The sequence below is a fragment of the Zingiber officinale genome, chromosome 3B (assembly GCF_018446385.1).
Source record: "Zingiber officinale cultivar Zhangliang chromosome 3B, Zo_v1.1, whole genome shotgun sequence".
Classification (NCBI taxonomy): Eukaryota; Viridiplantae; Streptophyta; class Magnoliopsida; order Zingiberales; family Zingiberaceae; genus Zingiber; species Zingiber officinale.
This window is the reverse complement of record NC_055991.1, coordinates 1,334,395-1,356,591: the sequence shown is the minus strand read 5'-3', so window position 1 is coordinate 1,356,591 and position 22,197 is coordinate 1,334,395. Positions and strand designations below refer to the sequence as shown.

General features: G+C 40.5%; 2 protein-coding genes across 3 annotated transcripts; one reads left to right on the top strand and one right to left on the bottom strand.

Annotated features, from left to right (window-relative positions):
- Positions 1–8,788: 8,788 nt before the first annotated feature.
- On the bottom strand, positions 8,789–12,050 carry LOC122055415 (subtilisin-like protease SBT3.5). Its single transcript, XM_042616845.1, has 10 exons — positions 11,852–12,050; positions 11,669–11,760; positions 11,482–11,579; positions 11,246–11,401; positions 10,535–11,160; positions 10,354–10,421; positions 10,054–10,281; positions 9,861–9,978; positions 9,614–9,785; positions 8,789–9,549 (listed from the first exon to the last, which is right to left on the bottom strand). The coding sequence occupies exons 1-10, from the start codon at positions 11,939–11,941 to the stop codon at positions 9,005–9,007; spliced, it is 2,193 nt and encodes a 730-aa protein (XP_042472779.1). The 5' UTR covers positions 11,942–12,050; the 3' UTR covers positions 8,789–9,004.
- A 1,152-nt stretch (positions 12,051–13,202) lies between these two features.
- Positions 13,203–21,930, top strand: LOC122055414 (probable potassium transporter 14). Of its 2 annotated transcripts, none has more exons than XM_042616844.1 (10): positions 13,203–13,615; positions 13,837–14,065; positions 14,157–14,405; positions 14,590–14,640; positions 15,207–15,467; positions 16,641–16,693; positions 16,792–16,906; positions 17,049–17,303; positions 19,195–19,717; positions 21,057–21,094. In XM_042616844.1, the coding sequence occupies exons 1-10, from the start codon at positions 13,367–13,369 to the stop codon at positions 21,067–21,069; spliced, it is 1,998 nt and encodes a 665-aa protein (XP_042472778.1). In that variant the 5' UTR covers positions 13,203–13,366; the 3' UTR covers positions 21,070–21,094. The 2 variants fall into 2 exon arrangements, with proteins under 2 accessions (XP_042472778.1, XP_042472777.1); XM_042616843.1 differs by having other exon boundaries at positions 13,204–13,615; positions 21,070–21,930.
- Positions 21,931–22,197: the final 267 nt, after the last annotated feature.

Sequence of the window (22,197 nt, the reverse complement as noted above, 5' to 3'; positions counted from 1 at the left end):
TTCCCGACTGCCTGGCTTCACTCACCAGGACTTTCCACTGCCTAACATCCTCACCAGGACTTTCACCTAGCTTCACTCACAGAACTTCTCCATTGCCCGGCTTCACTCACTGTGACTTTCACCTGCCTATCACTCCTAGGACTTTCCCACTGCCTGGCTTCACTCACCAGGACTTTCCCTCGTGCCAAGCTCCCTGCTTGGACTTCTCCGTGCCAAGTCTCCATACTTGGACTTTTCCAGTGCCAAGTCTCCATACTTGGACTTTTCCCGTGCCAAGTCTCCATACTTGGACTTTTCGCGTGCCAAGCTCCCTGCTTGGACCTTTCCAGTGCCAAGTCTCCATACTTGGACTTTTCAGGTCAACCAGGTCAACCTTGACCTACGGTTACACCAATAATCTCCCAAACATCTATTCTTGTCCCATATCAAGAATAGAACTCCCTCACGAGTGTCAAACATCAACATGCAACTCAACTAGGTCAACCTTGACCTAAAGTTGCATCAACAATCTTCCCAAGTCAAACATCAAAATACAACTCGAGTCAAGTCAACTTGAGTCGGGTCAACCAGGTCAACCTTGACCTAAGGTTGCACCAACAGATATTCCGGCTGGTTCTTGTATTTGCCGAGGTTAGGCGGATCCGGCACGGTGGTTTGCCACTTGGTGCGAAAGGAGGGCAGCTCGGGAAAACGAAGGTAAAAATAGTTTTCTTTCCAGTGCTTGTTCGAGGTCGACATTTTATCGAAAAATACAAGGCCGATCCGCGACAGGAAGAGGAAAGTACCCCACTCGGACTGTTTGGGATAGTAAAAGTAGTGAAAAATTCTGGGAGCTAAGGGAATGCCGTGCAGCTTGAAAAGGATTACTATGCCGCACAGCAACCTAAAAGTGTTAGGAACAAGTTGGTCGAGCGGAATGCGGAAGTAATTGCAAACCTCCAGGAGGAAAGGGTGCAGAGGGAAGCGTAGATCGGCCACGAATTGATCGCGGAAGAAGCAAACAGTGCCGGTCGGCGGGTTATGGGGCCGATCGGAAAAGGTGGCTAGAACTAGTCTATGGTCAGAAGGTAATTCAAATTTATTAAGGAAACGTCCGGCGTCAGTTTCGTCGAAGCGGTTGACCATGGTCATATACCATAGGCCAGGGGAAGGACCGGAAGGCTACGAAGTGCTAGCCATCGCCGGGACAATAGCAGGAAAGGAAGAGCCGAGGAAAGAAAAATGAAAGGGTTGAAGGAGAAGACTGAAACTACAGTGAACCAGTGCAAAGATCACCAAAAAAGAAGAAAGTGGAAGAACACAGAGATAGGAAGGGGCTTACTGGGAGCAAAATGCGAGGGAGAAGGCCGAGAGTTTGTCGGAGCACCAAAGCAAGCGGACACTGGGAGGATGGTCGCGGAAGAAGTCGCCAAAAACGCAAAGGCAAGGGTGATAGAAGGAGGCTCAGGGCCGACGCCTCTTAAACCCTGGTCTCGGTTCACAACAGTCGTCCGATCCAGGTCATCAAAAGAAGCGAGGACATCGGACCGTCAGATTTGAACCGACGTATGTCCCATCGAAGTTTATGCCCTCGCTGTACGATGACGGCGGATATGCCAAGTGGCTATCAACGATTGGACGACATTTAATGAGCGCTATTACCCGCGCGTGGGCAGCTTAATGGGGATTGGCACGAATTTCGAGGAGACCTGACGACGCCGACCGCCCCCAGAACAGTAGCGTAACAAGCAACGAAAGGAGATCAAAACTACAAGGCATGGCCATCAACTCACCGATCGGCCTAGGGGGCCTCCTAGAGCCGATCGGAAATACACTTTCGGAAGTGGCGAAGTGAAGGTCGCTCGACCAAATTCATAGTCCATTTAGTCGGACTTGGCACCTCCTTCGACTAGACTTGAAGGGGAGGCATGTGATCCGGTGATAAGGACGGGGGATCCTCGTCAGCAAGAGGTCAACGGCACGTGGAGGTCAAAGGTCAAGATAGTCAGCCCGAAGACTGGTCGACCGGACGAAGCAAGCCTACCGACAGGGTTTGCAGGCCGACCGGCCAGGAGTCTCCGAACCGAATGGAGTACAACCTGACTAGGGGTCGGGTTTCCGATGCTCATGATAAAAAGGTTCAAGGGTCGAGCGGGCTCACCGTTCGGCCGGTGCGCAATGCAACACAGGCAGGAGTAGTCTTAGCCGAGCACATGACCGGTGCAAGAGTGAGATGCTTGCCGAGTGGCCTATCCGCTCGGCCCTGGAACAGACAAGGAGCGCAAGAGGACAAAGGAGACGGGGTAACATCATCCTCGAGACGCCTACCGCCGACAAGCAGCAAAGTTGGCGGCCGAGCCGTACACAGAATCGTACGGTGGAAGCTTCCACCGTCGCATCCGGGATATGCTGGACGATTGCGGAATGGCGCCAGAAGCACTTTTCTGACACAGGCTTATTAAGGTATGTTTGGGGAAGCGTGCACGTGTCGGGAAACGTGCCCGCGCTTCTCCGGGGTCTTATATAAAGACCCCAGACGTCGACGAAGGTATGCGCAACTATTTACTGTAGCCACGTTACTCTGCCTCGTTCGTTGCCTGACTTGAGCGTCGGAGGGTCGTCGCCGGGAAACCCCTCCCGGCTCGGTTTCTTTGCAGGATCGTCGGAGAGCTACACCACCAGTCGAAGACAGCGGAGCGTGCCACGTCCCCAACGTCCGTCGACTCAGCGCTCAGACAGGATCAACCTTGTTTACATTTTCAATATATACAAGAAATTATCAATATTTCGTACATTTACATCTATATAATCACATTTCATAATCCACACATAAAAAAATATTTTATACGTCTTAACAATTCATGCATACATTTCTTACCATCCATAATATCACAAACACAAATAAACAAATATCCATACAAATAAACATACTAAATTATAAAAAAAAAAACTAGAATAATTAGTAGGCCAATTTAAGTCATCAAGCGAAATATAATTAGTTTCAGGCAATTTGAGAGAGAGAAATAGAATTAAAAGAGAGATTAAAAAAAAACAGCGAAGTGTTTGAATTTGACGGGGGGAGGCGTAGGATGAGTTTTGGACCTCTTGCTTCCATAGCGGAAGGCTGCGAAGCTAACCAGCATCGGCGATCGCCTTACGTTTACGTGCGGATGTATCCTCCTCTCGCTCTATTGGGGTGCCGTAGAAGATGAAGTCCTCCTCGTCCTCGTCGATTGCCATAGTGCTCTCATGTCTCCTGACGCAAGCTGAAACCCTAGCAGATATCGGGTGAGCTAGAAGAAGGAAGTGGGCTTGGTCCGTGCGCGACTTAGATCGTTATCTATGGTGTAACTTATGTCGCATCTCTATCAATCTCAACATGTTGCTTAAGGATGATGCACTGTGTTTAAGCGTAGGGTGGTAAATGAGTCGAGGGGAGTTAAATTTTAGGGGTATAAGTTTATTTGATAAGATAATCGAGTTAAATTAAGTTGAACTTAAAATTAATTAAGTTTTTTGAAATGATTGTTTAAATTTAGTTTGATTTATTTTTTATGAACTTGAGCTTGTTTTAAGTTTAATTTTAGTTTAGTTTTTTAGATGTTATCTAGCTTGCAGTTTAAATTTGACTTGAGCTTAGTTCATTTAGATATTATCGAGCTCTCAATTTAAACTTGTTTGATTGCTTAAAATTTTTACTTGTTTGATTTAATATTAAGTTTGATAATTAGAACTTATTAATATATTGATAAGAGTTTTATTAATGAACATGGTCTGTGAACATTATTCACGAACGTTATTCACGGATATTAACAAATTGAACACATATGTATTCAAGTTTATTTGTTTAGTTTAACGAGATGTTCAAGCTTGTTTATTTAATTGATCTTGTATATATTAAATGAACATAAACAAACTCTTACCAAGTTTAACACTAAACTTATTCACGAACGTTTGATTCATTTACAGTCCTATTTAAGCTAACAACAGTACCTTACTCTAGATTCGAAATATTGACGGTTCAACGGTCCATAACTGTTAGAATGATAATTTTTTCCATGGGTTCAGGACCCTTGCAGTAAAACCCGAAATAAGGACAGAGATCCCAGATTTATTCAAGGATAGAGGCGAGTTCGGAGATTTTTTTTAGGGATGGGGCGGATTCGGGACGGGTATAAGGATATTATCTCATCCTCAAACCTGCCCTGAAAATAATAATAATAATAATAATATATTATTATTATTATTATAAAAATATTAATAATAGTGTCATTAAATAATATCGATATTAAAAAAAATTAAATATTAACAATAAAATTATTATTATTATTGATCTTGATATTAATATTATCTTTAATACTAATGGTAAAATAATAATAGTATAAAATTAATTCCGGAGATGGAGATTGTTGGTGCAATATTCCTTAGGTCAAGGTTGACCTGTTGACCAAGCTTGAGCCTTGGTTTGGGTTTCGATGTTTGACAATATATTGGGTTTCGATGATGTGGACAATGCAGGTGCAGTTGTTCATTTGGGGAGGTTGTTGATGCAATTCCCCTCTGATCAGGGTTTGATCAGTTTGTATGATGAAGAGTCAAGTAGGTCAAGGTTGACTGGATACTTGACTAGGAAGTCCTGGTGAGTGAAGCCAGGCAGATTGGAAAGTCCTGGTGAGTGAAACCAGGCAGATTGGAAAGTCCTGGTGAGTGAAGCCAGACAGATTGGAAAGTCCTGGTGAGTAAAGCTAGGTGAAAGTCCTAGTGAGTGAAGCTAGGCAGTGAAGAAAATCCTGGTGAGTGAAGCTAGGTGAAAGTCCTAGTGAGTGAAGCTAGGCAGTGAAGAAAATCCTGGTGAGTGAAGCTAGGTGAAAGTCCTAGTGAGTGAAGCTAGGCAGTGAAGAAAGTCCTGGTGAGTGAAGCCAGGCAGATGGAAAGATCTAGTGAGTGAATCTAGGCAATTGGAAGACCTAGTGAGTGAAGCTAGGCAATTGGAAGTCCTGGTGAGTGAAGCCAGACACAGGAAAATCCAAATGGGTCAAGGTTGACCAGACATCTGGTGAAAGTCCAAGTAGATCAAAGGGACTGACCGGATACTTGGCACGAGAGGAGAAAAGTCCAAGTGGGTCAAAGGGATTGACCGGACACTTGGTGAAGGAGTCCTAGCAGGCCAAGGGTGGCTGGATGCTAGGCACATGTACCAACAGGTCAAGGGTTGACCGGATGTTGGTTTAGAGGGCTTGGGGCTTGGTTTTGGGCAAAAACCACCAGCTGAATCGATCAGCCGATCGTGGCTGGAACCCAATCGATCGGCCGATCGATTGGAGAGTACCCGCGAGAAGCCTTCGTCCCAATCGATCAGTGGATCGATTGGGAGGCAGTCGCGAGCGGACATAAGCCTGCTGGATCGATCAACCGATTGATCCAGAGGTCCCAATCGATCAGTGGATCGATTGGGGTGGTGCGATGTGTCGCGATAAGCCCTGGATCGATCAGCCGATCGATCCAGGCAAATTCCCAGAGCACAGAGGCGCTCTGGATCGATCAGTCGATCGATCCAAAACCTCCCCGATCGATTGGGAGCAATCCAATCGATCAGGATCCGATCGTTGGCGTCGTATTTAGCTGTAGGCGTTCGATTCCTTCAGCAAGCGCTTCACCGATTCAACTCCGATCAATACTGCGACTTCTCCACACCTCTCTCAAGCTTAGATCGCCAGTTCTTGAAGGTTCTTGGATGTTCTTTCAAGTCAAGAGGCGGATCACAAGCAAGAAGGAAAGCTAGGGTTAGGGTTTTTCAGCTGTAAAACCTGTAAGAATTGTTGTATTCTGTATTCCTTTGCTTTATTCTTGTACTGAGAGTTTGTAGGGCTTCTCCGCCTTTGGTGGTTACCATAAAGGAGTGTTTTTCATAGTGGAGGGTGTGTGCGTGTGTGGATCCTTGGATTAGTCACCTCTTGTGAGGTGGATACCAAGTAAATCTCATTGTTAGCATTTGTTGTATGTTTTTTGTATTTCCGCTGCACATCTCTGAAGAAACAGACAACGAAGCACACGAGGAGTGCGACGAGCTATTCACCCCTCCCCCCTCTAACTACTTTTCGGTCCCAACAGAGATGAGGATGAGGATTTGATCTCCATTGGTTTGGGGATTCCTTGATCTTGAAAAAGTGGGGGTGGGGACGGGGATGGGATGATAAACTCATCCCCGCCCCGTCCCATTTGTCATCCTTATGAATTGTCAGTTTGATGGTTCATGAGAGTTGATCTTTAATTTTAACTATCTAAGATGATTACTGTGGAATCATCGATTCACGGTTCAAAATAACCAGTTTAAAGTTCAGAATTACTGGTTCACAGTTCACCGTAGTTTAAAATTATTATATTAAAAAAAAAGGTTAAAAAAACTTATACTTATTTAAGTTGTTTACATGTACCTCTTAGGACATAAGAAATAAATTATAATCATTAATAAAAAAATTTATCAAAAAAATCCTCCCCTTCCCGTTAAAGATGACAATCAACCTAACATTCAGAATTACCTTATATTTTTAAATCACACTAGAAAAATATCTAAAATATTAAAAGAAGATTAATAATTAGTTATTAAATAATTAACTATCACTCTTACAACCTTAAGCTGGTTCAAATCCTACCAAACGCCATTTTCAACAAATTTTCATTAAAAATACTAATAAAAAAAAATCAACTTGGAGAGCTGGTTAAAAAACACTAATAAAAAAAATCAACTTGGAGAGCTGGTTCAAATCCTACCGGACACCATTTTTAACAAATTTTCATTAAAAAAAAAAATCAACTGGCCATTGAACCGTGACCTGGCCTGGTTACGGGATTGGGCGGGTCCAGTTCGAATCTGGCCCGGGTCAGGTCTAAACAATCTAAATCAAGTCGAACCAGGTTGAATCGAATCTAAAACTAATTAAATGTCGAGAGCTGCTTTCCCCCGATCAGGCGGGAATTCACAAATTGTGGACTAGAAAATGATTCCTTGTATGAGATTGAATAATTTAGATGAATCCCACATATAAATAAATATGGTCCATCTAAATTATCTAATCAATTTTATTTAGTTTTATTTTTTATCTATTTTATTTATTATTTTTCATCAATATTGGTATTTTTTTTCAATTTATTATTATTTTTTAAGTTTTGTTTTTATTGGTTTTATTTTTTTGCTAATCATTTTTTTTAATCAATTTTATTTTTTTTAAATAATTTTTCATATGTTTGTAATCTTTTTGTTTATTTTTAGTTATAGGTTTTAGGAGGTATTATTTGTCAAAATTTTAAAGAGTATAAAAATATTGATCAAAATAAAAATTATATATTTGAAACTAACAAAAATATTAATAATTAATAGTGAATTCATTTATAACTTCAGAATAAATATTTATTTTTCAAATAAAGAATACATGTAATAACACAAAAAAAATAAAATATATATATAAAAATAAAAATTTTAATTAATATTACCTCGAAATTCTGCTCTCGACGCGTTTGATGGTAATATACCTATTACTTCATAGCACAAAGAAACACGTGTCCTATAACGAGTGATCCGTCCTTTAACTTCATTCGATAAATATTATCACCACCATGTTGAAAAACTAACGGTGGAATACTACAGGCTCAAACATATATACGTAATGATTCATGACTATTGTCAATTTACAAACAACTTTTTCTTTCTTTCTTTCCTCGCAACTTCAACTAAAAGAAGGTTATATTTTTCCATTATTCGAAACTCAAAAAAGTTGTAACAAGTTTACTTTTGTTCAAAATTTATGGGAATAGATCCACAAGAATTTAATATACAATTAAAAATAAGAAGAGATCATAGCGTACCAGGGAATCAGGAAGACTTTGGAAAGATGTGCTTAACTCTGTCTCACATTGGTCATTGCATAACCACTAAGCTAATGTATAACTGCGTCGAATTTGACCAAAATGAAGAGAGGGCATGTAGCTATGGAACTCTTCCATATTACAGCGTCGGTACTTCGATTTCGATAGAGGCATCCCAACAATTTGATGCATTGAACCGTAAGGTAAAGAGTCTTGAGATTGTTCAAGACGATGGATTCGGGAGGAATCTGCACCCGAGGCCAACATAAATTTTAGGGCACTCAAATTCTATTTAAGGCAACAAACCTATCGCGTTTAATTAGTTAATTAATTAATCGAAGACTTATCAAAAACCATTCAAATCGACCGATCAATATCTCTAATTAAATAAATACAAATCTCTAATTAGCACTGGGTGCTTAGCCAAAGCTTCAGATTGCTAATCTGCCTCGCAATCTGTTTTGACACAGCAACTCTAAGCCTCTTCAGCTTGACGCCAATCTTTGATCTCTTCAATCTGCAAGCTCTGAGATTGAGCCTTGAACTGCATGATGATCTCCTTCCTCCTCTTCTCCGATCAGCTTCTTCCAACACTTTGTATATCAGAAACCTCGCTCTCAGATGCTGCACTTTTTCGGGATCTCCCTTTTCAATTCTGGAGTAAGAATAGGGATTCGCAAAGATATGCATATCTCACTGAGGCTTAGAGTTTTGAGCAGGAACAAGGGTTTATATGTTCAATGGTTTCTGGTATAGTCACCTTGTTTTGACAGCCAAGACACTGGCAGAAAACAACTCACTTGGTTTCTAACTGGCAAGACATTTAAGTATTGATGATAACTCCAATGCCTCTTTTTCTTTCTTAGACAGTTGAATGAATCCTAGTGCATAAGCTTTTTCGAGGTCGATTGATCCATGTGTCGTTCATCAGTTTTACAGTGTGTCATACAACAATGCTCTATGCATATCATTGATGACATGTTTAAGGCGAGAAAAACAATACGCCGGCAAGACACTAACTCTCTTGAAGGCATCATAAACACTCGTTTACAGCTTTAAAGACAAGATTACTTGATACCATATATCGATCGTATTTATTCTTCACACTGATCAGCTAAAACAGATGAGTATTTCATTTTTACTTTTCATGTCCTAAATTCCCTCATGCAACATCTGCATAGGACTCCTGAATCACAACGCGAACCGCGATCGGAATCCTCACGACGTGGCCCTCGCCATCGGACCACGTCAAGCTGCCAAACACATAATTTCCTTGCAGCTTGTGGATCGCCATGAAAGTCACCTCGAAACTGTGCACCTTGGCACTGGCATTTAACACGAGGGTCGATGGCTCCACGGTCACTTGAACACCCGGCGGCGACTCGATAGACGCTTTGTAGACGGCATCCGCTTTGCCGACGTTGGTGACCGTCCTCCGAATAGTTTTGGCGGCGATGAGATCAGGAACAGAGATGGCAGGAAGGTTCAGGTTGTACACAGGCTCCAGTACCTGCGCACATATGCTAAACTGCCCTGCAGTGCAGTTGAAGAACTTGTAGTACTCCTGCGGATCGATGTCGTACACTAGACCGGGATTGGCGGCCCTGTTGGGATCAATCTGGCCGCCGCCGAAGTCGAATGGGTCGGCGATCTTCCGTGGAAGCGACTCTGCTTGTATCGGCATGCCGTAGCCGTTGACGTTCGATGCTGTGCGAAGAACCAAGCGAAGTCAATGTGGCTGCCGATCGAATTAGGAGTTTTGATTGCTCACCTGTCGTCACAAGTGCAGATTTGATTGCAGCATGAGACCAGTCAGGATGGAGGGCCTTGAGCAAAGCGACAACTCCTGATACATGTGGGCAAGCTAACGATGTTCCTGAGCCGAACCCGTACCTATCCCTATACGCTGCCAAGATGCTCACACCAGGTGCCGCAATATCAGGCTGTTTCCAGAATATATTGATCAATGTTGGACTTGTACATGATGAATTTGTTTTCAATCTGTGACTTGTTCTCACCTTTAATACACCAGGGAATAGTAAAGCTGGCCCTCTCGAAGAGAACCATGCTACTTTCGGAGACAATACTCCTTGTCCTTCAACAGTTTGTGTCAGGTCCACTGCTACTTCGGGTGAACTGTTAAAAACTTGACAGTGTGTTAGGACGACTCAAACAAGGATAATGATGCATTGATGCTTGGTGAAAGCTTGCCTGGCTGTAGCTATATATTGGATAATGTGGTAGCCGACGTTGTAGTCTACACGGACACAGATCAGGCCTCTGCACTGAGTCCTCTCAAGGAGATTCGTGGTGTACTGTGCATAAATGATGCCCTTTCCCCCGGCATTCAAGATGCTTGAAGGTAACATTAAGTCGGTTGAATAACAAAGCACGATCGATCCGCTTATATCTGTGCCATTTAGAGAATCTTGTGTGCATCTGTAGGATATTTAGGATGATTAGTGGTCGGGGTTGTGTTCTTGCCATTAGAATATGCAATGGAAGAGTTACCTTCCACCGTAGAGAAGAGGCCAGAATTTGCCGGATCCGTAAGTCGAGTTGTAGAAGATCGACTGACCCTGCAAGTAGCCATGGTGGTGAATTTCAATCAGAGAATTTTGTTAGGAAAAGAAGAGATTCTCTTGCAGCCGGTGGCAATTATGCAAGGGAAGAGACGAGATCGAGTCGATACCACAAGCACTCGGTTGTTTCCCAGCCTGATCGAGGTCGGAAACGCTCGATCGATGGTGCTCGCGGCGACTGTGATGACCCACGGCGCGGTGTTGGCCACGGTTTGCGCCGTTGGCCCAGTGTTCCCGCCCGCGTACACCACCGTCACCCCCTTCGCCACCGCGTGCAGCGCCCCAAATGAATCCTCGTGCGGCACAATCAGCGACAGCGACAACACGTCCACCCCGTCGTGGATGGCGTCGTCGATAGCCGCCAGAACGGTGGCGCTGTTGGCAGCACCAGTCCCGCGGGCGCTGCCCCACACGGCCTTGTACACTGCGAGGCGGGCGCGGGGCGCGCCGCCGCGAGCAACCCCTGCGGCCAAGCTGTGGAAGTTGGCACCATGCACAATGGAGCCGGCGGCAACAGAGGCGGTGATGGTGCCATGGCCGTTGAAGTCGCGGGGAGAGAGGAAGTCCTTCTCTAGCTCGGCGGGGTCGATTCCGGCACTGTAGTAGCGTGCGCCGATGATCTTGCGGGTGCAGTTGGCGGGGCCGAAGGCGTCGCCGACCTGACACACGCCTTTCCACCGTGATGGTATCGGTCCATAGCCGTCATCGTTGAAGCTTTTGGATTCCGGCCATATCCCTATCAAAGAATATTATCATTCTATTCCATTTTCTTCATTTTATTATCCATTAAATAAATATAGAATTGGAGTTCACAAAGGGACCTGTATCCACGATTCCTATGATGATGTCATCTCCATAGTTGCTCTTCTCGAGAAGTTGAGTTGGATGATCATACTGCAGTCCCAGAAAATCCCAGCTCCGTGTTGTTTGCAGCTCATAGTTTCTGCTCAGCTGTACACTGATCACGTCAGATGACTCTGCAATATTCATTAATTCGGTCAGTTAATTCCTTATTTGTTGTGTTTAATCCGATTCAAAAAACACAAGGCGAAGTGACCTGCTAATCGTTCTGCTTGCTCTTCGGTAAGCATGGCTGCAAAGCCTGAGAAGCCATGCTTGTAGCTGTAAACTATAGAATCCAGGGTATCCATTTCACTGTTAAAGAAGATACCGAGCAGTACTTAGAATATAGAACCCAGAAATTCTATAGCAACTTTATGGACACAACTAGTAGAGTTGGGTACCTTCCGAAGAGGGAAGTGAGCAGGTCATGGTGTGAGTCAGTCACATGCTTTGGGTTTTCATGCTTCCTCTCTCCCAAGTACACAATATACAACTGCACAAACAGCCAAGAGGTTCAAAAAGTAAAGTAAAGTAAATTTGCGAAATCCATTATTGAAAACTAACAAACAAATTAAAGATCTAACTTTGGTAGCAGTTGCAGCTTCGATGGAGAGGATATGATAGCTCTGAAGAGTTAGCAAACAAAAGAAGAAGAGACAAGTTTGGAATGCCATCGCAGTGTTGCTTTTTAACTGTAAAACTTTGGATAACTGGTTCTTAATTTATAGGCAAATCCTGCTTTGGCTTCCCGAGAAGTTCTATGGCAACTGGCAAGACAGAATGCTGCTGTTGGGAAGGAACGCAACTATGCAAGAGTTAACCAAGTCTTCGTTAGACCATGTCTTATTACTAAATCTATGAGAGTTGGTACGGACCATTTCTGACGAACATCAGTGCCCTGCGGAAGCAATTGACTTTGAGTTTCATATTCATTTCGACTCCCTTCATTCTTGCAGTATGTCACAGATAAATAATCAAATGACTGTAATTTGATTAGAATTTCAAGTTGGAAATGGTCATTTGATTGCCAAGTTAAGGGTTAAAGAAAAGATAGATGAAATATACGCACCATCAGTATTTCAAGCCTTCAATTTTTAAAGATCAACATGAAGATTTTGATTATTTATCACACAAGATTAGATCGAACTTAGCCCGTGGTCATCCAAACTTACCGTGTCAGATCTACTTTTTGTTTAATTATATTGAAAAAAATATAATTGAAGTAGTTACAGAGTAGAGAAAAAGAGTAGAAACTTTCAAGAAATAGACTTGGAAGTTCCCGCCACACCGCCGTCATCCCCTTCGCTAGCGCGCCAAGCGAGACCTCGTACGGTCAAGAGCGCCGCCGCGAGAGGGAGAGGAAGTCCGGCTTGAGGCCGGCGGCTCCGTTGCCGGCGGTGCAGTAACAGGCACCGACGAGTTGGAAGGGCGGAAGGCGGCGCCAACCTGGCACACACCTTTCCGTATCGTCGAACACCTGGCACCCTTGTTCTTATTGGGGGAAAAAGAATCTCATAAAAAAATGCCCATAAATATGAGACTGTTGCGGATTTGTCAAGTGTGAGAAGTTTTTCAAGTGTAAATGAGAATCTTTATTTTTTTAAAAAACTAAAAATTTAGGAAATTTTATAAATAAAAAATAAATTTGCTACGTGTAGCTATGCAAATCGGTTGAGAGAGACGTTATCACAGCCGTCCGTTACCGAGAGATCCCAGTGTTAAAATCGATCTTAGGCTCCTGACTTGCATCCTGTGTTTGGGTTAGGTATGAGAAACTGTTCTCTCGGTAGGAAAGTCGACACGTCGACACAAAAGCTGGTAAGATAGACCGAACCACTTTAGTAAAGTCACTTAAAATCGTTTCCTGTCTGGAATGAGATACTTAATCTTCCAACCACGTCCGTCGTTGCGTATCGTATTTAACCCGTGACGTAGTCTTCTATTCGATTCTCGCACTGGCAAACCCCCCGTGGAATCGCTTCGCCATCGCGTGGTCTATTCGATCTCTTGGCCTCTTCTTCGATTTCTCTTCTCCGACTAGCGATCTGTGTTCTTCGATGGAGTAGGGATCTGCTGGGGAGTGGGGATTGCGGAGCTTGATGGCGGAGGAACCGAAAAGGGGGAACGGCCATCTGGTCAATTTTGGTCCGTCCGAATCGAGATGGGCCGCATTGGACGACGAGGAGTACTCGGAAGAGGAAGGGCAGGAGTGGGTGCGGAGGATGAGTTTGTTGGAATCTGAGGAAGACGATAACGTGGAGCAGAAATTGATTCGGACCAGTCCCCAGATCGATCCCCTGGATGTCGAGGCCCTCGAGATAGCTGAGACCGGGGAAACTCAATTTGAGGTGGGTGCTGTGATTTTACAACAATAGTTGAATTCCTTGTGCGATTCGCTATGCCATCTCGTTCTAATATAGCGAGTGTTAAACATGACTAAATCTATTGTTTTTCAACTGGAATCCTATCCGATTAATTCCATAAATTTCGAACGAATGCTTGTAGTATATAAATCAGTTTTTTAGATTTTGCATATAGTTGTTTTCTGAATCGTTTTACTTAATTACAGGATCTTACTATAGGAAAACACATATTCCTTACGCTACAGATACTTGCAGTTGTATTTGGAGATGTTGGGACTAGTCCACTATACACTTTCGATGTTATCTTAAACAAATATTCCGTCACTGGGAAAGATGATGTTCTAGGAGCACTCTCTATTGTTTTGTATACTTTGATCTTGATACCACTTGTGAAGTACACCTTGATTGTTCTTTGGGCGAATCATGATGGTGAAGGTATGCTCCATGTCATACGGCCGATATGCTTTATGAGTTTCTTAATTAGTATGTTGTTTTGGTGCCTTCTAACCATACTATACTATTTCAGGAGGGACATTTGCATTATATTCTCTGATTTGCAGGAAGGCAAATGCCGGTGTTCTTGCAAATCAACTGACTTATGAATCTCCCATATCAAGTTTTGGACTCAAGGTGCCATCACCGGAGCTGGAGAGGTCTCTAAAAGTTAAGGAGTATCTTGAAAGTTCATTGGCAATTAAGTGGTTGCTTTTGGCTTTGGTTCTTCTCAGTACTTCTATGGTGATTGCTGATGGTGTTGTGACTCCCGCAATTTCAGGTTACTTCATTATTTCTAAACCACATCCATATATGTTGTTAATTTGCTCATTTTCTGCCTACCATTTGGGAATGAAACCGTACATACTTATGCTTGATAATTGTTATTTATTTTCTTATCTAGTAATTGCATACCATGAATTCATCAGTCATACTTTTGCTGAACATTCTGAAGTTAATTGCAGTTATGTCTGCTTTCAACGGGCTGAAGGTCGGAATATCTAGTATTGGGCAAGGTATCTTGTAATTCTAACTATTGTTTGGATTGCAATTATGTGTGCATTGATGGTATTTTATGATTATGTACATATGGAGGCTTAATTCATTTCTTTATATCATAACTTTGAAATCAAATTTGAAATATATTCGGATGGACACTGGTTGAATTAGTCAAATCATGTATGAGAGGTCTAAATGACTGTTGGAATTTTGACGACTCAATCTGTCACCCATTTCAATTTAGTTAAATTTTATATTCTGTTTTCTTAAAGCATTTAGTAGTTTTTGTATTTTATTTGTTCACCCATATTACCTATAATTGAAAATATTTAGTAGTCATGTGGTTTGACTAGTGACCTAGCAACATGGAGCTCAATAGATCACTTTCTAGTCCAATTCAGAATATGATATGAAACTAAGATTGCTTGTATCGCATAGTCATTTGAATTCTTCTGATGTTTGATAGGCATTAATTTTGAAGGAAAAACTGCTGCATTATTTAAATTTTAATCCATGTTTACATTCATTGGCTTTGGCCATTGATAATTTATATGCGTTCTTAAATGATCCAATTCTTTTGCAGAGGAAGTGGTGATGATTTCAATTGCATCTCTTATTGTCCTGTTCTGTGTTCAGAGATTTAACACTAGCAAAGTAGGGCTTGCAGTGGGGCCTGCATTATTCATATGGTTTTGCTCGCTTGGAATTATTGGAGTCTTCAATCTTTTTAAGTATGGATTTAGTGTGCTGAAAGCATTTAACCCTGTTTATATCTACTATTTTTTCTGGAGAAATCCAAGTCAAGCATGGATGTCCTTGGGGGGTTGTCTTCTTTGTGCAACAGGTAAGGAAAAATGCTCTTTTTTTTTTCTTTATTTTACCTAGCTAGAAAGAGAAGGGTTATGCTCTTTATTTGACTTCTGATCATTACTTGTACCTTTCAGTCACCATTTGCTTCTTGATAAATATTGGTATCTCTATGCCAATCAATATGACCAAGGATTTTGGAGGAGTGCTACATATCTGAACTATGATTTTTTTAAGTATAGCCTCATTTATTTTCATGCTCTGTGCCAATCGATATGACCACACAATATGGGATTTTGGAGGATTGCTACATATCTAAACTATGAATTTTTTAAGTCTAACCTCATATATTTTCATCCTGTGTAGCTTTTAAGTTCTTATGGCAACCAAACCAACCAACTAGGTTCTTTATTGCAACAACATATTCTTTTATCATCTCTGTACAGAAGTTTGATGCCCGTAACATAATATTTCTTATCATATATTAATATGTTGGTCTATAGGTACTACAAGTGTTACCTTTTGGTTTCTTAACACCATCACATTATGTATTGTTTTTTTATCATTGTATAATTTTTTTTTTACAACAAACAGACGTTGATGCCCATGAGATTAATTCATTTTTGTTTTCCCTATTCCATTTAGAAATGCTAGTTTTCCTGATTGGCTGATATGCCACTTAAATACGAAATACAGTCTTTGTCAAGAGATTTACTCAGATAAAAAACGATGTGGCGTTCAACAGGCAAAGAACACCATCTTTAGTAACATTTTGGAGATCCACAGACACCAACATCCATTATCCCCTATAATAGGACTTTATTGCATTGTTTTATGCTCTCTAACGTCAAATTGTCAGTTAATGAATATGAAATTGGAGTTTTCTAAGTTTATATCGTCAAGACAAATAGACAATGTTCTTAGTTATAATTTTTTAGTTTCAAATCTACTAAGTACTTGCAATATAGTCATATAAATTTGAGAGTAAGTAATTAATATGAGTTGGTTTTTGGAATTCCCTATTTCAGGGGGTATCTAAATCAATATTATGTGAAAGAGAAATTGAAAACTCGGACTTGTGCAAGATAGTCACTTCTTTAGCATGCACACAATTTACTTCTTTAGCATTTCATCCAATTATGTTGTGCATCTTATTCTGCCTATACTACCCTTCAAGGTTAGTCTGATTCATAGGTTGCTTTCACTACAGGGTCTGAGGCAGTGTTTGCTGATCTTTGCTACTTCTATGTTAGATCAGTCCAGGTATTTTAACAGCTACTGAACTCCACTTTTCTGTGTCTTCCAATTCTTACATTATTTACATTTTAGTATGCTCTGATTACTTTAGCTGCTTGTTCCAGCTCACTTTTGTCATTATTGTTCTACCATGCCTTCTACTGGGATACCTTGGTCAGGCTGCATTTCTTATGGAAAATATTACTGAAACTCAGCAGGTCTTCTTTTCATCCATTCCGAGTAAGCTAGATTGTATCTATTTGTGTTATTATTTTTTAATGTCACAAGAACCTAAATATCTAATTCTTTTCCAGCTATAGAATCCTTTTTGTTTGTTGTTCCTTGAATTTTCAGGAAATGACTCTGTTATATGAAATGACAGGTGGAGCTTTCTGGCCAGTCTTCCTAATAGCCACCATAGCTGCACTAATTGCTAGTCGAGCAATGATAACGGCAATATTTTCATGCATAAAGCAATCAATAGCTCTTGGTTGTTTTCCTCGAGTGAAAGTCATTCACACATCTCGAAAGTTTATGGGCCAGATATATATTCCAGTGATAAACTGGCTTTTGTTGGTTTCCTGTGTGGCGTTTGTTGCAACTTTTGGTAGTATATTTGAGATTGGCAATGCATACGGTGCCTATTCCTATCTCTTTGCTTTTTCTTTTGCATTAAACACACTATTTTACTTTGTGTTCATTTTTCATTTTCTTGTTTACTTTTATTTATTTCAATAATAGTCTGCATAGAATCTAGCAAAGTATATGTTGCTAATTCGTATCTCTTTGCTTTTATTTTTCATGAAACATCTATTTTTTCTTACTTTTGTGTACACTTTTTCCTACTTTTTATTTATTTTAATAATACTCTACATGGAAGCTATTGGAAGTTTGGATTTTGTATAAGAATAAAAAGGTAATGGATGACTTACATTTTATGGAACTAAAAATTGTTCTGATATACTTAAACATAATAGATGGTGTTCTTATAATTTGTTCAATTGCTCTGTCATTTTATGGATTGAATATCTATTGGGAAAGATGCTTTAACAGATAAGATTGTGGAAGGATCAGTAAGTGTATACAATTTGATGAATAGGAGGCCAAGAGAAGTTGCTTCAGTTTGTATAGGATAGTTGCATAGATGGAGACTCAGAAGTTGCTTCAGTTTGTATAGGAAAGTTGCATAGATGGAGACTCAGAGTTAGTTTAGGACTTTAGGGTAATGTTTGAGATGAAAATTATCTTTACCAGTTGCTATAATGTTTTCATTATCCCAGTAAGACTTGATTTTTTTTAGGTAGAGGCTACACAGACTTCCAACTTTTTATCTCCTGCTTGGACAGTGGAAATGCATAGTTAAGATATAGTTCAGGATGTTTGCTGCTGGTCGGTTAAATTTTGCGGTCTAACTCCAAAAGTTGAAAGACTGGTTATTTCATCATGATCCTTCTACAAAGTTGAGACCCAAAGCTTATGAATTACATGACTCAACTGGATGGTTTTGGGGTCTATTTAAGTTGTATGAAAATGAGGTAAATTTGTCAACCTAGATTTGATTAGGTCAGTAATACTTGAGTATGTGTAGGCTTTTGTTAGGACGTATTGAGGATAAAATAGGAGATTCCTTTTTTGTACTACCGAGACATTCATAGATGCAATTATAGTTGCACTACTGTAATTAGTCAATTCAAACCAGATTAATAATGCAAGAACTGAGGAAACCAAAGAAAGTTTATCACTGATGATGAATACAAACATATTCAGCTATGAGTCTTTTGACCCTTCACTGAACAAATGAAACTGTTATAAGTAGGTGGGCTTTCAGGGCTGTTTCTCAGTGCTGAACCCAAGCTCATCAACTATAGTAGGTTCCTCTATTTCATGTGGAACTATTAATAGGTTAATGTTAAATTCCAGTTACCTACTTGTTTTAAAATCCCTATGGATCTTCTATTGGTCCCCAAGAATCTCAATTTTGATACATAAGTTCATGTTTTGATGACAATGCTTTATTTCAATTGCACTGTATTCGAATTGTTTATCTAGTAAAATTTGATCTCAGCCTTACTTCCACAGTAATCTACCTGGCTCCTTTTCCCGCTCTTGTTATCATTGTTTGTTTAGGATGCTGATAGTGTATGCATCATTGAAAGTTTGCTATGCAATCTAAGCCAATTCTTTTACCACCATATAGGAAGGCAGAGTTAGACTGGGTAAGGACCTTCATTCGATCACCCTACAGAAACTCAAATAAGTTTGACAGAATCCACAGCTATTTCCCATTGTCACAGACCAAAGTCTGCTCGCAGCCTTCTAATTGAGAGTAGAAAAAAATTGTAAATTGGAAATTTCAGAAGCCTATATTTATCCTCTTAGAGTTGTGTTGATCATTTCAATCGTAGGGATCTCCGAGTGATCTACTTGCTTTGTATCATTCATTATTTTTTCCTTTTCGATTAACTGATATATTTTGACTTTCATTCTTGTTATTTTGTTTCATGATTTTATATATTTTTATTCTGCAGGATTTGCTGAGCTAGGTGTGATGATTATGACCACAATTCTAGTAACTATCATCATGCTTCTCGTATGGCAGATACATATTGCATTCGTGCTATGCTTCTTTACTTTCTTTATGGGATTAGAGTTGGTTTTCTTTTCTTCAGTTTTGGGCAGTTTGGCAGATGGAAGCTGGGTGATGTTGGTTTTTGCTGGGTTTTTGTTTACAATAATGTGTATCTGGAACTACGGCAGAAAGCTTAAGTATGAAACTGAAGAGAAACAAAAGCTTTCACAGGATTTGATGATGGAACTTGGTTGCAACTTAGGTACTATCAGAGCCCCAGGTATCGGCTTGGTGTACAATGAGACAGTCAAAGGAATCCCTGGAATCTTTGGTCATTTTCTGACCACATTGCCAGCAGTTCATTCCATGATCATATTTGTGTCTATTAAGTATGTACCCATCCCTGCAGTGCCACAGAGTAAAAGGTTTCTCTTCAGGCGTGTCTGCCCCATAAGCTATCACATGTTTCGTTGCATTGCACGGTAAGACTAGTTTACTATGCTATTGAGATGTTTTTGGTACCTGTTCAAAAATAAATTCCAGCTTCTTCTTCGAAGTGTAGCCATTGGAAACTAAAACAAACATGGTTGTTACTTGTTTGAAATAATAACACAATGCTGTTACATGCTTTCGTTTAAGATAACAACCACTACTGCACTAACCATACCTGTTGGTCCCATCCTACATTGCCAGCCTAACCTAACTTTATTTCTAAAGATAGTAAGGGTTTATAGTGTTACGCAAATCTCTAACTCGTTTCCTGAACCTGACCGAGACTTAGCTTCACCAAAAATTTCACACCATGAATAGAATACGTGCAGAAGGAGAGCTTTGACGCAACGGTAAAGTTGTTGCTTTGTAACTAAAAGGTCACGAGTTCGAATCGTGGAAACAATCTCTTGTAAAAAGTAGGGTAAAGGCTGCGTGGATCCTTCCCCGGGACCTCGCATGGCGGGAGTGAGCTGCCTTTTTTGTTTAAAAAAAAATAGAATACGTGCAATTCTAAAATGTCAAAAATGGCTGTTAAAAAAGATCTTGGCCTTTTAATTTTTTGATGATGGCCTTCACTATCTGTCTAGAATCTCTTTTGGTGGAGGCTATGATTGCAATGAATGTCCATCTCCTTTGTCAAAACATCAATCATACGATCTATGTATGCAATGATATTCAATTCTTAATGTTGACGCTAGATGGCTATGATGTAAGATACAGTTAAGAGGCATACTGTAATTAACACATGAAATACACATTCTAGTTCACTATCAGGAAGTTTTGCCTAATTCTCTGTAGTTTGCAAGTTCTTACTTGTTTCAGTACACATTTACTCACAGGCTCACTGGAAGGATTTTTAAGCTAATCTATATTAATTGTTTTAGTTTAAACTGTTGAAAGTTGAAACCATTGAAACTGACCATTGAAAACACTGGGTCACCAACAATAAAATTTCCTTTGTTTTCTTCTTTGAATCATATGTTTTTTTAATTTATGTAATTGCTCCTCAATTCAATTTTATAGAAACAGCCGAAATTTGAGACAAGATGACCCAAAACAACAAGACCATTTTAATATATCATGGTACCTTTGATTCCTAGGTATAAGTATTCTACTCCCTATGAATTTTTAATATTCCTATATTGTTTGCCAAAATGAATACAAAAATTTTATCAACGCCCATGGATTATCATTCTGTCATAAGGAATAGTTATTGCATACTTTATTCCTGAAAATTTCTTATTCAATCTTCAAATAGCCTATTCAGACAAACACTAAGTAGATGGACAAGTATTTCAAACTCTTCCATTTCGGAATCAGTTTTTTCAGTTTCTTGCTGTAGGTATGGTTACAAAGATGTGCGGAAGGAAAACCACCAGGCATTTGAACAAGTTCTGATCGAAAGCCTCGAGAAGTTCATACGAAGAGAAGCCCATGAACGAGCATTAGAGAGCGATGGGGACGCCGATGCAATTTACTTGAGAGAAGCGACTAGCTCAAACATTCTCATCGCTCCCAACGGCACTTATTCCCTTAGCACTCCTCTCCTGTCCAGTATCAGTCATATCGCTCAAGTAAACTCAGAGGCAAGCACTTCATCAGGTGAGCCAGGTAACAAAACCACGACCAATGCTCTAATCCTCGAGTCAGAGTTATCCATCTTACAGAAGGCTAAAGATATTGGAGTGGTGTATCTCCTCGGCCACGGTGACATCCGAGCTAGGAAGGATTCTTGGTTCTTCAAGAAGCTGGTAATCAATTACTTCTACGCTTTCTTGCGAAGGAACTGCCGGAAGAGTGTGGCGTCGCTGAGTGTCCCGCAGGCGAACCTGATTCAAGTCAGCATGACAAACATGGTCTGAGTGCACGGTTGCTGCTTCCCCGTGCTGAAGTCGATTGCACTACTTGTCATGTTCCACGATTTTGTTCGATCCAGCTAACCCCAGGATGGATACTTGCTCGTGCTAACACGACATCTACCATGTCGTCTTTTCTGAATTCTGTCCTTTTCCCTGTCGTGGTAGACTGATTGTAATAATTGGATATAGATGATTAACGCGCAGTGTACACATGATAGCGATCGTTTGTGTCCTTTTTGCTAGATGCCCGTTAAAGTTTTGTAAAGTTTCGGACACCCATGCCTGGACCGTGATGGTTAGATTTAGTTGAAAATTTACAAGATGTGTGCGGATCATTACCATTAGATTCGTTTATTTTTTTCACATTATTTTTTTTTCTAGAAAGTTTTTATCGTTATTCTCTAGAGATTGAGGTTTAGGGCTTTAAAGTGCCACCAACTTTTCCCTTTTTTTTTTATCCACTTTTCATTCACAGTTAAATGAAAGCAAAACATAGTACACTTTCCGTAGAATGAAATCCCCTCAAAAACAATCGCAGGCAAAGTACTGTTTTTTAATTTTAGTCAACCAATTTCAAGACGACCACCCTGCATTATACAATAGTACACTTG